General features: G+C 36.7%; 1 protein-coding gene across 1 annotated transcript in view; it reads right to left on the reverse strand.

The window, feature by feature from the left end:
• SUGT1 (SGT1 homolog, MIS12 kinetochore complex assembly cochaperone) overlaps window positions 1–16,743 on the reverse strand; it is a 27,264-nt gene continuing 10,521 nt past the window's right edge. The window contains exons 7-13 of the mRNA XM_064440803.1: window positions 15,135–15,151; window positions 14,048–14,082; window positions 13,325–13,421; window positions 12,154–12,261; window positions 2,211–2,301; window positions 1,157–1,338; window positions 1–525 (exon numbers count right to left, since the gene is read on the reverse strand). Of these exons, the coding sequence (XP_064296873.1) occupies window positions 424–525; window positions 1,157–1,338; window positions 2,211–2,301; window positions 12,154–12,261; window positions 13,325–13,421; window positions 14,048–14,082; window positions 15,135–15,151 (632 nt within the window). The 3' untranslated portion in view covers window positions 1–423. The remainder of the gene's footprint in view (window positions 526–1,156; window positions 1,339–2,210; window positions 2,302–12,153; window positions 12,262–13,324; window positions 13,422–14,047; window positions 14,083–15,134; window positions 15,152–16,743) is intronic.

Consider the following 16,743-nt stretch of genomic DNA (forward strand, 5'->3'; position numbering starts at 1 on the left):
AAAAAAATTATATTTACAGTTTTATTTAGCAGAGTTAAAGAGCAAACAATTTTAACACTGTTGAAAAGTGTTTTTACCCAAAGTTGCCAAGATCTAATAAGTTATTGAACAGAAATAATCCTGACCAGCCCATTAGAGATCACCCCATCCCCAAAGAGCAGAGCTGATAAAGGTGGTAGAAAATTTAGGCTGCGATTGACTCAATTTCCAAAAATTTGACAGAGATGATGAAAACAGGGTTCCACTCTTGAGTATATCTTTAAGATCTGCAGATGAAGGAATTTCTAAAGCACACAAAATGCAAAGACGATTCCTGTTTCCAAGGGAACATTCAGTGCTTTGAATCCAAGAATGCTATGTCCATACACAGTGGTCAGTACAGGACTATGGCAACACATAGGTGGTAAAAGATTAAAAATAGGCTTAGAATTTTTTCCATTCCATGTCGTCAGGAGGATTTACTTCTACCTTCCTTTTACCAACATCAGACCAGTTGGTGCTCAGAACTGTGCCTCCAGACTCCATCTGCAATATGAGAGAAAGCTTCTTTAGTTTGCTAGAGGAATTCTAGTAATACAAAAGTCATGTTTCTTACAGCAGATCAACAAATTCTGAAGAAAGATGAAGAATTAAGCTTCATGTAGAAGCAAGTTACACAGGAATTCTGTGTATATATAAAATAAAATTTGACAAAGCCAGTCTTCCATCATCTTCCCCCAACAATACTTTTATCAGTACTGGACACAACGAGATGCTACTTCATTAACAAGCAGCTTTTAAAAGGTCAATCAGATTCTTGTATGAGGGCTACAAATATAAGGAACCAGATATAAACAATTAAAAGGAATTTGATCCTTTCACTCAAGGCAACTCTTCAAGCTCTAGATGTGCCAAAAACTGCATTTGCTTTGATAACACTGATTGAAACAGAGACTGGTGACAAAACACAAGCTTCACTGAGGCACAAAGTTGGATTTCAAGAGTCGCATTCATTAGTGTACAATTTGTTATACCAGTATTTCCAACAGAACCACTACCATTCATTATAGGCCCAGGGTTTTGTAGCTAGAGGCTTCCCAGTTCACGCAAAGCTTAGTAAATTGTGTCAATGTGCAGAAGTTACACGTTTCTTCAGAGAAGAACAGTGAAGACTTACAAACGATTTGTTCATGGCACGTTTCACTTCATCTGTACCATCTGAATAAATTTGCTGGAATAGTTTATTTAAAGCAGCATCTCCTTCTAAAGTCTCATTCTTCTCCTCTTCTTTGATTTCAACTACCAGTTTGTCCCAGTTCCTTGTATAGTGAGAGGATGATGGGTATAAGTGCTGGGTATCTGAAAACAGAAGTGTTGGTTAACTAAGCATTTTCTCACAACTTCTAGAGCAGCAGAGAACACATAGACATATATGTACCCAATGCATCAGAGACGATAATGGAACATGAATCTGGAAATGCAAATGAATTCTTCCTTACTGATACAAGCATTGCAGTAACAAAAATACAGGAAACTAAGAAATGCTAGAGACTATATTCAGCAGTTGCAAAAGTTTACTTTTAAGTAAACACAGTTACATAATTTAGTTATCCAACAATAAAACGTTGGATAACCGCAACACAAGTAATTGAAGTCAGAATGAGGCAGGAGATATTGGGTGACAGTAACGGGGAAAAAAAAAAAGCCAGCAGCCCAGAGCCATAGGAAAATTTGAGGTTAAAAAACCCCCCCACAATCTGAAATCAAATCAGGAAATTCAAATTGTCTCAAAGATAGATTGTTAATCTGTCTTGAAAAACTCCAAAAGTACTACTTTCCAAGAGAGATGGAATATTTAGGTAAATAATATTTAATTATTTAAGCAACAATAGAGGCAAAACAATGCACAGAACTGTGAAGCTGTGACCAAAACAGATAGCCAAACAGAGAAGCCCACAGAACTAATGATAAGCATATATCTTTAAAAATCCATCAAATTAAAGGAAGTTATGACTAAATTTAATACCTAAGTTTCAGTAATGCCCTGCAGACTTTTTCTGTCAATTCTCGGCAGTAAACACAAGACTATTAGCCTTTCATTGTAAATATGAAGCTCTGATTTTATTAACAATATTTAACACAAAAATTATTAATAACTTAATAAGTAACTTAATACAAATAAAACAAGTGAAAAAGTAAACATTTAATACTTAATTATCCAGAGAACAAACCTGGTGTAAATTGCTTTAACTTAGGAGAATCTCCCTGCCCCTCCAGCTTTTCCCATCTTACAGCCTCTGGCTTCTTCATTTTTATCTCAACCTACAAAACACAAGACAAAGAACAAATGCATCCAGATGGCAAACAGTTCTGCCAAATAGGCTGGAATTAGTTGGATCTTGTAGTAGTAAGAAAATAAATTTGTTTTAGAAACAGCGTCTCTAATACGAATCCTGTATTTTAACAAAATTTTCCTACCTTAAAAGATGAAGTTACATGACTTCAAGTCACATGCCAGCTAAGCTCTTATGTGGCTGCATAGCTCTTGTAATCAGACTTTTACCCACTTACTTCTGCTTAGTGTTCACTTGATTCTTCTTATAAATTATGGTATCCCAAAAGTAACGACCAGTCCCCAAGTCTCTACAGTGCCAGGCACCAAGGTATTATCTTTCAAGCACCCCTTTCTTGCCAGTCAGCTCTAATAATTAAATAGTATTTCTGAAGGACTGCAAAAATCCAATTTTATCCAGGTTTACATTTCATTCATCAAAAAATTTCATAGTTGATGTGTACACAAATCAGAGAAACACCTGAGACAATGCAGATCTTCCCATTGGAGAAATTCAGAAGCTGTATTCGTTCGGTTCAGTGAATGGAAAAGTTTGGTTCAATCAATGGAGAAAAATGCCTAGTGTTCATTGACAAAACTGGCAATTAAAAATAGATATGGTTGCAATTATCATAAGGGAAAGAAAATTGAGTGAAGTATGTCGTGGCCCATTCACAACTACACATAATACCCTTAGACAACCATACTGATATGTTTTTTCATAATTAACCTTATCATTTGGTTACAGGGTTACAAAGTTGCAAAACAATGTCTGCAAAACAAGGACTGTCTAATGTCACTCCAAACCAGAAATTCACTGAAGAAAATGTCACAAAGTTTATACGATGCTACTAATTAATCAAAATCAGTGCTTGCTAAACTTCAGCAGTTCCGTATTTGTGAACATCTCAGCAGAAGAGAGTTCTCGGTTCTACCTAAAGCCACTATAACCTGGGGATCCCTGCAGACCCAAGAACAAAGGCACCACTGTAAAAGCTAACCCTAGAGATCCCAACAGCAAGCTCCTTGCACAGCATCATGTTGATCTGAAATTTGATCTTTATTTAATCCGTTCTTCAAGTCAGTCACTGGTAAGCAATAGACTGAGATACCTTATAAAAATAAAGAAATTAGCTCATTTAAGTTTCAAAGCTTCCATGTTTGCAACCATGCTGCATTTAAAAACTCAGAATATTCAATTATGATTGCTTCTTTTATTTTTTTTTTCCCCCTGAGGAAGGTACCATTTCCCTAGACAAGTTTAATACTTATTTTCCACTGCTAAGTTGTACTAACTGAGAACAACAAAAAGTTTAAGACATGAGGCATGAAATGACTTTCAAGGCAAGGGAGAGTTCCAGTGAGTTTTAAAGTCCAACAGCCACATGTGTTTGACTGCCCACTCCTCACGTCTGTTGGGTTTCCAATGTTTTTAGCAACTTTACAAGTCACAAATTAAGCATCAGGGTATCAGGTTATTAAAATAGTGAAAGTCACAGAACCAAAAATAAACAAATAAAAATTAAATACTGTATTACTCTAATTGCTCAACCTACTGTCCTAAAAGAAGGCCTGTATTCCAGAGTTTAATATTGCAATCTGTAAGGACGAAGAGATTTCTGTTGAAACTATGCAGAAGCAGCATTCAGACTGTGCCAACAATTAGTCTTCAGTAGAACTAATGAAGTCAGAAAAGGCTCCTTCACTGGATTCTTCTGAAAAAAAACTCTGGGAATTACAACCTTCAAGTTCATTTTTGAACACCTACACTCATAAATTTCATGCTCTGTGATTAGCTTAAGGAAGCTAAAATATTTGTATATCTATGTATAAGACAAACAAGTAGTTCCACAAGTGCCAGAACTAGCAGGGTTGGGTTCCCCTCTCCCACCACCCCCAATGGATTTGGATCTCATGAGTGAAACATTTACGTTAATTAGCCACTTATAAAGGCACTAATTAGGTACAAATGAAACATGAATATTAATTTAAAAACAACTTGTCTCGCCTATGCTTCCTATATAACTCTTCTCAACCCGAGGAAACTGCATTATCAATTCAGTTGCACATTTAAGTTGAGGAGGCCTTAATTTTAAGTTTTTATACTCTGCTTATTAGTGTATCCCTCCATACAACCTATTAAAGAAAAAAAGAATCAATGCTTGATACTGGGACTGTGTAACCCTATACCTCTTCAATTGCTCTTCTGTTTGTTTCTTCCTTCTCTATCTCCTCTTACCCCTACACTTCAGGCTTTCCACCAATATCTCTCAGTATCTCAAATACAGACTATTTCATCCACACCAAGAATGAACTCTAATGCAGTAAAATGCTTGACGTGAACTACTAAACATGGACTTTTTTCTTCTCCGAATACAACCCTACTCAAACAACCTTTATAAAGACCTTTCGCTATTCATCAGAGTACTCTGTCCACATGTAAAAAGAAGAAAAAAACAAGAAAGATGTTTACTTTTGCTGCTCCAGTAATCCCCCTCTCCTTTCTTAATCCACCAGTTCTAACTTTTTGCTCTCTGAAACTGTCCCTAAGCTGGTACTACATGACAAACATCCCAAAGGAAAAGGAAATGCTACACACTTAACTCGCAGGGTAAGATGCAGATTTCTAAAATTGAAACCATTTCAACAATGCCAAGCTAGAAGTACAGACAGCTGAAGAATTGAGACAGAATGTATTTATCACATGATTAAACCTCTACCCCATCTACTTCATCTACTTCAGTTGAAGCTACTGATGAGGCAAAGTGGCAGGCAGGAGCAGAACTAGGGAAATCATTAGCTGTATACCGTTACACAACCACATTTTCTAAAAACATAAAGCTATAAAATTCTGCTTGTGAAGGCACATATTTCTCCAACTTGAGAGCTTTATTTGATCTAAGGAGAAACAACTTTGCGAGTCCCAAATATGTGCACAAATGGCAATAAATGCATTTTAATGAACATTTTAAAGCAGATACTGATATCAATCACACAGACAAGTAACATATCAGTACGGACATTTGTGTCGTATCTAACACATAAGTAGTTAGCTTTTTCCTCCCCTTTGAAAAAAAAAATCAGTACTGAGGCAAGAGAAATACATCAACACTTCACCAACTTCTTTAACATCTATATTTCATAAACCGTATGCCTGTGTGCCTCATGCCCACTTTAGAATAAAAAGACAGGCAAATTTCATTGCAAATTAAATGCTTTGCATGCCACTTAAGGACAAGCCTAATTCATCAGCTTCTCGTTGTAGTTCATGCCGTGCAGCCACCTGACGACCTCAGTAGCTCTCCACTAGGACTTGCTCCACTATGTTAGTACCTTTCTTGCATTGGGAGGCCCAAAATCGGACATAGTAGTCCAGATGTATTAAAAGTTCCAATGCAGAAATGATCCACTTTCTGTTGTAATTTTTAAGTTCCTGGTATTCGCGACTCAAAGTGAGCAAAGCAAAAAGGAAAAGAAACATGTAATTTTGACAGAGTAATTAATATACTGATTATTTGAAATACTGTCTAGAAAGAAACCAACCCCTCTGAGAAGAGGGTCAAATGGGGCATTCATCACCTAGAAGAAACACCATCTGCAGAAAAGGATACAGAGAAGTTTCTACTCACAAAATTTTCTAGTCATAAAAGTAACTCATTTTTTTAAAACCTATCAGAAATTTAGACACATTTGTTTGCAGCTTAATCCAAGCACTAGCTCTCAGAAAAGATGCCAGAGTTACTCTCAGAAGCTATTCTAAACTATTTCAGTGGTTGTATAAGAACACAAAACCCCCTTACTTTAAGATGACTGGCATAATAGAACATTTAATCTAGTCTGAAGAAATAATTTCTCCCTAGCTACAGATAAACACAACGCTAGTTAGCCAACATTAATTTTCTACGTAGAAGCTTACTGTTAAAAAGCTCAAACCTTTGATGAACTAAATTTCACTTGAACTTATGTTCTGGGACAGACATTGCCAGTTTAACTGAGAAACATTAGAAGGGAAAGATTTTTTACCTTTTCCCTAAAAGAAGATTCTGGTGTACACTGACAAGTTGCAGGATATTTTTTTCTAATTTCTACGGTGTTTTATATTTTACACTCTATGCTAAGGGAGAGTTTGCAGTAGTAGTTCAGCCATTAATTTTAAAATGCATCAAAAAATACCCTTTTAAATTCTGATTGTTTGCTATATTAAACACACAACAAGAATTCACGGTTTCCAATCAACTACTTAGTTATTTACTGAACTACTGACTGCTTCGCCCAAGTTGTAAATTTTAAGTGCTTAGAGTTGTCATTTTGCGATCATCTCATGTATTTAGTTACCTAAATTTAAGGGTAGGACCAAACAGCACTATCTTCTAAAAATATATGACCTGTTCAAACTCACCTCTAAGATCATACGCACACACAGTTTTGGTATCCTAGTTATTCAAAGACCTTTTATACATTACTTATATTCTGAAGTCCAAGATTGTTATTCCATAACTTCAAAGAAAATATACTGAAATGAAAAGAACTCTACAGTGTTATCACGAACAAATGATAATTAAGGAATTTATTCTGTAGGGAATATATTGCGGCAGAAGGGATTCAGCGTGCACCTTTCAATTTCTTTACCAGCTAAGCACTATGGAGAACCGAGTGCTAAAAGATCAGTTTCCACCTCACTGGTATAACATAAAAACTACTTGTTAAAATTTTGAATTTTAGAGAAGGAGCTAGCAATACAGATCCTTTTCGCATCCTAAAGGTCTTTGTCACTGCATCCTCAATGTAAGCCATCACTGTTCCAACAGTTCTTACATCCATCTTATCTCAAAACAAAGAAAAACCCTTATGCTTAGTTTTCCTTTATGTATATATATAAAGCAAGGGCTTATTAAAGCATTATATTAAAGCATTGACTTATATGCTTGTTTAAAATACAGTTCTCAGAGTATTAACAAGTTTAAATCTGCCCCTCACCCAGCTGCATTCATAAAGAAGAAAAAAAAATTTATTTTGAGCCAAGTAAATATCATGCCAATCATTGGGAAGGTTTCTGTATGGTATAGCTAGGAAATTGCTCCAACTAGCCCTGCCTAAGAGATGCAAGAAATTTCAGAAAAGTATCCAACTCATATCTTAAATATCAGTTTATAATTTACAGAAAACACTCAAGAATATATATGGGGGATATGAATCTGCACGAAAGCCTCACAGAGAAAACAAGTACATGAGAGCAGGGAAGTTTGCATTCAAGTGTCTGCAAGCAATTTAATGAAAATATCCAAACCAAGGAAGTATCTTTTAAGGATTAGACTGCAACGGTAAGAACAAACTTGAGTTAAAATAAATCTGATGCTCTGTTTATCTATTTGTGTACATTTGCCTCTGAATAGAGGCTCTGATGACAGTCCAAGAGCATGCGAAACTTTCACTCTTTGCCTTTTCCTTTACATTTAGGAACAGGCATCACTGTGCTTTTCCAGTAAGCTGCACAGAGTGTTTTAGGGTTTGCAAGGCAAAATGTTGGTTTGAGGAAAAGAAACATTCCACTGATGCACACTACCATATTCTTGGCATGAAGCTGCTGAGAATGTGCTACTACCTCAGACATCTCTATTAAGTAACAAATGTCAACTGTAAAAGAGGTTGAGGATTTCTAACACCTTCCCTGTTTGCAGCACAACTTTAATCTCTAATTAAAGGACAGTTCTGGGTTAAAGAAACCACTTTTTACCACTTTTTCAAATGGCTCTAAATTGCTGCAAGTCATTGCTTGCAAAAAGCCCTAACCACTAAAAACTGAAAACTCACAGTAATCGTCCTCAGACTACTTGTAGATGTGAGATGAGAGGGGAAGAAAACCAGAAAGCACTAGCTCGTTTCCTTCAAGTTCAAAGCACACATGCTAAAAACACATACTAATCTTCACTCTCCTTTCCTAGGTCTAAGGAGAAGAAAACCCTGAGCATCACCTAGAACACAACAGAAGACATAGAGATACTGCTCATGTTATTCAAGTTTCCAACAGAACATGGCAGAATATTCCCCTGGAATCCCAAATACACTGAATTGACAGACTAAACAGAAAAGGGAGAAGAAAGCGAGGCTGGCTGTGTACAAAGAACTGTTTCAGAACGTTAGAAATCCTTACACTATTTTCACATTTCTACTTCCCTGACATATTTTCCAGACACAGACAGATCAGCTAGTTTTGTCTTAAACATATTTAGTCACTCATTTTAAGTTTTCATGCCTTCTTCCTTTTATGAAGGGAGCACACTGAGCTACAGGCTAACAGCACACAGGCAGCTTCTGAAGAGCAAACTTGGCCTCCAGCCTTTACATTTTGGCTCCCCCTTCTGGAAAGAAGTAAAAAACCACGTAGCACCACTACAGGGTACCTTCCTCCTGCTAAATCCTGAATGCAGTTTTCAGTGTGGCACAATTTTTCCCCCACTTCACTTGACAACTGAACACAACTGAGGACGACCACCAAAATCCTGCCTATTGTGTACAAAGTCATGCTACATACAAAGACCAGACCAACTTCCATTTCTAAGCTACAAATCTCAAATTTATATGGTGCTTCTTGGACCTGCTGTTACTTTTTGCTTGATCAGATTACCAGAGACACCTTTGACAGATAAGGAGTATAACCAATAACATCAATTGAGTTAGTTATGCTGGTTATGATCTATCACCTATGCTATTTATGTACAAGAAAAAAATGCCATGCATGTATAGCAATTCCCTCAAGAAGAGGACTCCATGCAGTTGTATTCAGCATTTTCTCACATTTTCTCACATGAACATTAAGTTGAGGCTTTAGAATTACATGCTGAACAATACCAGGTAATTCTAAGCAACTCGTGACTAAACATGAACAGGAATCATAATCAACTCAAAGCTGAATTTGCAAGTAGTGGTATCTATTAAATAGCAAATAAACTTCTGAATTACATAAAAAAATGGCTCTAAGCATGGCAGTAACACATACAGCCACTATTAAAGTCAATCTGTATCATCTGTAAAACTGTTGACAATTAGAGAATATACGATGCTAGGATGCATAAAGAGATGAAGATTTTCTCAAAACTGGACTTCACCCACACGTTATGCTGTTCTTGAGTCGGCATCAAGTGGTTACCTCTTCTAACTCACAGCATGAAGTCAAAAGTCTGCGCATTATGAACACTAATTCACTTCTGCTCATACAGAAGCCATTCAAACACCTCCGAACATCTATGCATGCTGCTTCTGTACCACTTGCTAGTTCTGTTCTTTTCCAAACACAGACTTTGTATCTCAGAGCTAGACACAGCATGGATTTATTTAATTTCATTGCTAGGAAAGAAACAATTCTTAAGGTATCAATTGCATTTTTCACCACTGTTAGCATTCCCTGAAAGAACCAATCCCAGACTCTAAGTGCTGTCTGCTCTTTGCAGTTATTTTAGAATCTGTAACTCTGCAAATACGATTAAGGCGATTTTCTCCTCCTGAATTTGCATCTTTACCTTTATGCCTTTGCATTTGTCAAGTGATGCTGAATTTCAAGCAGTATTAAGAAATCCCTCTCCAACTTCTCTTAGTTCACAAAACACACAGGATTGTTCTACTCCTAGTTGTGTTGTTTCATCCTCTATCCATTTATTAGTTTTATGAAGTTCACGGGAAACCCAAATTATCTACCACATAACCCGCCCATACATTCCACTCTTTCCTCATACAATCGGAGAAGACAGACCAGACTCTTTATTGCCCAATAAAGACTCCACGATGGTAACGGCAACATGGCTCACATATTCAAAGTAGTAATGCAAAATAATGCACTGTGAACACATGCTGTCATTCTTAACTGAAATTATTAACCCACAGGAACAGATCTCTTCCTATCCCATGAAAACACAATTTCTTCAGGAGTGTGTAATAAGAAGTTCATATAATTGGAAAGATAGTGAGATCATGTCTTTCTTTCCAAGTCCTTACAAAAGGACTTCATGTAAATGGTACAAAAAATTTGTAAAGGGTTTGAGAAGTTCTAATAAGGTAGTTCATTCAAAGTAATAACTGTGTATTTTCCACACCACTCATAAGAACAAAATACATACACAAAACTTATTAAAAGAAATCTGAATTTCTAGTATTCAAACACTAAGGCCACACCATTCCGTTAGAGCGCTTAATGTTTTTCAAAGTGAAATATCCTAACCCGTTAAAGAAGTCTTTGCATATATAACTCAGACCTGCTTTTCAAATTTTGTCTTCAGCCAGACTCCATCTGCTGGTCAGAACCGGCATTAACTGGGATGTGATTTAAATCATATTCCTTCACTATACCTACACAGAGATCCTTATACTATTATTTTCTGCAAGGGGAGGAACATGTTGAAGCACTGACTTCTGCTGTTAGAACACCTTCTGTGCTCTCTCTTATCCCATTTCGTCTCAAAAATATTCTCTCATAGTTATATAGGAACAGTAACATTTGGAAACAAATGCAAAATATTTCCAAATCAGACACCACCTGAACGTAGGTAAAGCTTTCAAACCACTTTAGGAAACCTCAGTCTAAACCAGGCTCTAGACTACTAGAGGTTATTCCAGAGATTAACCCAGGCTAGAGATGGTAGTGTAGAAAGACAGATGAGATCATTGCAACAGTACTCAGTAGCATGCAGACACTTCATGAAAGGAACGGTAAACTTCAAGACAAATGAAAAGCATAACATAAGCTAGATAGGAACATAAAGCAAACAGGACCTCACAGTTACTCCTCTTGACAAGGTCCGTGTCCATTCTGCTCAAATTTATATAAATACTAATGGACTAGCAGATTTTCTACGTACTTTGAGCACTCTGCTAATCTCACACAGCGTAAGAGCTCACATGACTCAATCACATAACCTGTCCAGCCTCCTTAGGGCTAGGAGTAGAAAAACGAGCCAACTTTCTATTGCAATCCTCTCGTGTTACCTTCAAGTCCCTCTTCCCTGCCAGATGATGCAAGAACTATATAAGTACCTTTCTAAGAAGGGAACAGGTAAAATGGAACATGAGAACACAGAGTAATTTCCAAAAGCTCTGAGAATCACTACTGAAATACAAGGAAAGAATCAACAATGCATTCCTGCTTCAGAGATTCAGGGTTGGCTCTACGGACAAAAGCATATGTCTGTCTATGCGTTACACCAAAAAATATGCTATGCCAGGCTACAGTCAGTTTCTTATTTTTCTATACCTGTAATACAGAAGAAACAAAATCCTACGGCGGAAGTATTCTCTCTCACGCCATGTGATTTTCAAGGGTCTCCAAGCAAGAAGCATTTCCAAAAACAGCATGGAATACACCCTCTTGAAAAGCCAAGAACAATTAACCAGACAGCTAACCTTTACCAGCAAGAAAAGGTCATGAAAGGGTAAAGAATTATTTCAACACTGAAATCCTCAAAGCCTGACTTCTATTTCTTGGGCACACAAAGATAACAATGCTTCATAAGGCAATACTGGCTCCTAAAAGTTTAGTAGAAAGATGTTTGTACTTTCTTGATACTTGAATTGTAAGAGTGAAGACCACAGTCTTCTTTCTACAGCAAGAAGTAAAAGCATCCTCAACATAACTGTCATTTGCACTTCAGTAAGCACCGTCATATTACTATTTCTGATATTTGCACAAGTTTAGAAAGCCTCCCACTGGCTGAAAGGCACCTTGAAGAAAGAAAAAGCAATTCTATATGAAAAGCAAGATATTATGACTGTTGCAGACAGACAAGACAATAGAGAAGAAATGTTTTCAACATCAGGAACAGTCAAAGAAATAATTTACACTTTAAGAAGCTTACCTTTGTTGAAAGCACTTTAAATGTACTTTGCTCTGGCACTATAGAATGAAGAAGAACAAGCTTTAAGTTGTAGTCTTCACCTGATGGAAGTCTCACTGATGCATTCATCTGTTAACAGTTGAAAACACGTCTCTGGTCATCTTTGAGAGCAGTTTCCCATTTCCAAGTAAAGGACTGTCATTTCGCACCAAGATTAAGTGATTAAATTAATGACCCTTCACTAGGGCACTTAAAGCATCAGGCGTCAGAATTTCAGACAACGCCATTACGTTACTGCATTATTGAACAGGGTGTTTCTAAAGTACACTAGAAAATGAACAGGAGATTTCTACTCTTAGCCGGCAAGTACTCAAAAAGCCTATTATCTTGTCAGCTTGATCTGCATTCTTTGGGGAAAGAATTATACAGCAAATGAAGTACCAACACATTAATAATGAAACATGAAAACAGTTCGCAACTTCCCTTCTAATATACACAAACTACATGGCAAGTGCTCACACAATTTTAACAATCTAAAGCTGATAGTAACAACCAAGTACTTCTGGTAGTTCACAAAGTAGCAACTTAGTGGGGAATAAGAACCTAACTCTTCAATATTCTCAGCTAAATTAAACATGAATGTCATCGGTAACACATGTGGTATTACAGTAAAGGGTTTACTGCGCTTCCTTGAAATACATATTTTGCTGCCATTAACAATCTTAGTAATGCCAAAATCAAGAAAAAAACCCACCCACCAACATTCCATTCTTTTTCTGTAATTGTCCTAAAGCAAGACATTACTCATTCATACTTATTTTTAGAATACCTTGCCTTTGTCCATTCCTACTCCAGATGCACACATACTCAAACATTTCAAGTCCAAAGCACTTCCTCCCCCGCCCCCCCAAACACACAGGCACCTGAAAAACACATGCTCCCTTTGCAGCATGCACACCACACTACCGCTTGTGTATAAATCCTACGGACTCTGCTGTGGCAATAGATCCCAGGCCACTTGACTGAGCGCACACACATCTACAGCATAGCTGTACATAAAAAAAAAATCCCTCACACAGAAGACTCCTTGTACCATTTTTTTCATGCTATTGCAGCAGATATTGTTAATTGGTTTAATTACTAGAACTTAGGGAATATCTAGGGACGTGTATCAATAACCAATACAAATCACCTCTTTCTCTGAGAACTGCACACTGACATCATCCTTCTGCGCATTCTTGATCATTATAGTCACAATTACTTGAGATTCCGTTTGGTACCAGTCATATCTAAGCAAAAAAAAAAATTTAAACAGAGAGAAGGAGGGGGGAAACCTGACTGCAAAGAGATTTACAGAACAATACCAAAAGCTAGAACAGTACATTGTATAGCTTAATGGGGGAGAGAAGACATATAAAATCAGGTTTCTTCCCCTTTCTCTAACAGAGCAGCTGCAGAACTGACAAGATAAGTAGTTAAAGAAAAAAGAATCCTTTTTAGTCAAGAAGTGTATCAAAATTAGCTCAGTTTCTTAACCAATTCATAATACTGGTTGCCTTCTATAAATTAAATGGCACTTTTTAGTTCAGGGTCTTAAAAGCCTCTCAGAAACATCACCTATACTAGGCACAATGGGCCAGTCTTCGAATTAAGTTCAGCCCAAGAACTAGAAACAGAAGCCAGAACACTCACTCCATTCCTCACTCTCCCAGTGAGGCATAATGTCCTGAAACTACAATTCAGGCTGAACAAAAGCAAGGACACTGTTTGAGGAACACTTCACTTAGACTGCCATGTTCTGAAGTTACCAAAAAAGAATTTCTACAGTCACTACCTTGATTCTCAAATCCCCAAGTCAAAGAACAGTTATATGTCAATTAATTCAATTCCCACAGTAAAGCTAAAGTCAACTTACTTGATCTTTGGTGGCAGAGGCTGCTGCTGTGTATTCTAGTTGAAGCATATTCCATTGCAAAGAAAATTACATCAGTGTAAGTGAAAATATACCATGAAGTACTTCTCAAGGACACAAATCATTTTCATACTGATTGCTCTCCTTTTCTTGATTTATGTATGTGCATTAACTTACAGGTGAAGCTCTTCACTGTTCTCCTAGTCATTTATGCTAGATTAAGAATTTAAAAGTTTCCATTTACATTAAATACGTCAGTCTGTAACTTGGAACATACTGGTCAGACATTTTATAAATAGCAGTAAGTTCAGCTTTAACTCATCTTCCTGGATAAGAAGTGCACCTGGAAGACACGCGGTGGCTACATTGCCAATCTAAAAGTCACAAAGGAAACTTGAAACAAATCTGAGAACTTAGGGTATAACTGATAAACATAAAAGCCTTTTAACTGTAAGATTTGTCTTTACATACACCCACCGTGTTTCCTGTATACTTCCCTCCACTATTCTAGTCTTAAAATATAAAAAATTGAAGTAACTACGAAAGAGGGAGCAGAGCATCCAATGCAAACTCCCATTTTTGTCTCAAAAAAAGGGGGGGGAGGGGGGCAAGGTCAATTGTCAGTTTCACAATTTCTTCTGAAGATTTCCAATGAAGTAAAATGAAAGAAGAAATTGAAAGCTGAACAAATTACAGTGGAAAAAAGTCTGCACGAACTACTTGCAAGCTACTAGAAAAAAAAAGTTACCTCCTAGCAGTCACAAACAAGTTAGTATTGAGAAGATGAGCTGGTTAATTTGCACAATTAGGCCACAGACTGCAAGGAACAAAGTCAAATTTTACTTTAAAGAGTGCGCAGTAATTGCCAGATTTGTACGCCATTCTTAAGAGTTTTCAGCGTTCAAATTTTGCAACCTTGGTCCCAAATAAAAGAACACTTTTAAAAGAATAGTTAAATCCTTCAGAACCACATGCAATAGAAAAGATAATTTTAAAGCCTGAAAATTGTAAGAAGCCAGTGAAGCCTAAAAGTACGCTCCAGCTTAACAAAGAAATTGAAACAGTAAACATATTAAGGGAAAAACCTTACCACTTCTGTCTGTGATGCTGCAGAAAGAAAAATGTTGCACTTTCAGAAAAAGACATAGAACTTACAAAGCATACACTTATTCTAGCTTTCTTCAGTCACTCCTGACGTTCTGCATTTATTCCAGTCTCAACAGTAGAACAGCTAAAAATATGCTAGTTCTGCCTCTAGTATTTTGCTTTTATGACACTATTTTTTAATCAGACTTCAATCAGCAACTTATGCAAAGGAACAACTGTAATATAAAACACGTTCTGATTAACAGAAGGAACAAACTTTCCATTCTTTCCTTGCTCATCAGAAACATATACAGATTTTTTTTTAAATAAAAGCAAGACAATGGCAAACAAAAGTTTTATTTAAAAAAAAAAACAACACTTCCCACAAGTCTGTACTAGGTTTATCATCCATCTGTAAAACAGCACAAAGTTCTCACCAAATTTGTATGTCGTGCTAAGCAAACACAGTTGGGGAGTAAGATAGAAATCTAGCAGAGAAATTCACTTATATAACCTTAAATATACTGTAATACTTGGATCTAAACTATAGCTCAGTATTTCCTCTTCTACATATTTTTTCCTAAAATATTGCAGATTAAATATGTTTGAAAAGAAACAAACTGCTAAAAAGAGATAAACAATAATAAAAAAAAGAATATTAAGTTGTAATTAAGATATCAGAGGGGTTTGGGTTGGTTTGGTGTTTTTTATTTTTTTCCTTTTAATTTTTCCTGAGTATCAGAGAATTAACATAGTGGCTCAAAAAAGGAAAGGGGTGGATATTGAAGGTGAAACAGGACAACTGAGTTGAACCAGACAAAGCACTGCAAAAAGTAATTATGACCTTAGAGAAAAATGTATATTATAACCTCATTCCTTGAGACAGCAGAAAAAGTTGTCAGCCAAGATAACTCTTTGCAAGTAAGACCATGCATGCCAATCATTTCTCCAAATAAAAATAAACCTGACAAAAATGTGTCATGAAGCTGAAGCTTGTTCATCCCCATGCAACACAAAAAGGTTCTCTTCTCTTTGTTTTTTAGTCAACAGGCTGACATGAACTCGTACTATTTCTACTGCCCCCATTCCTCAGTGTGCACCAGAGGGAGGAAGTCACAGCAAGGGAAGGAAAAAACTCCACCAGTTACTGTGTTACATCTCATTAGAATCCACAGGCTGTTCATGCACGGTGGATGAGTCCATTGCTGGGGGTATCAGTCTGCAGGAAGGCATGAAAGGAAACCACACTCACACTCACTGACTACCATGGATAAGACACCAGAGCAGCAACTGGCACCTAAGGGATTCTCCATATGGAATCAGAGTAAAATCCCCAGATTTCCACATCTCTTTCCAACTTTCTATTTTGCAAGACTTATAAACTGATTTTGATGCTGTTTTTACAAAGCAAGTTGTCATCTGCTAGCTAATTTTAGCTGTGGAAGCACCTGTATATGAAAGCCAGTTAAAATTAAATATGGTACTTTAAATAGGTACTCCTCTGTTACAACTAATTATTAAATTAAAACCCTGATACTAATGGTCCCCTAAATCTGATGTATAGAAGTGTTCAGGACGTATACTCTGAGAGAAATAAGAGACAGGAAAAAGTA

Source organism: Phalacrocorax carbo, chromosome 1 (assembly GCF_963921805.1).
Source record: "Phalacrocorax carbo chromosome 1, bPhaCar2.1, whole genome shotgun sequence".
Taxonomy (NCBI): Eukaryota; Metazoa; Chordata; class Aves; order Suliformes; family Phalacrocoracidae; genus Phalacrocorax; species Phalacrocorax carbo.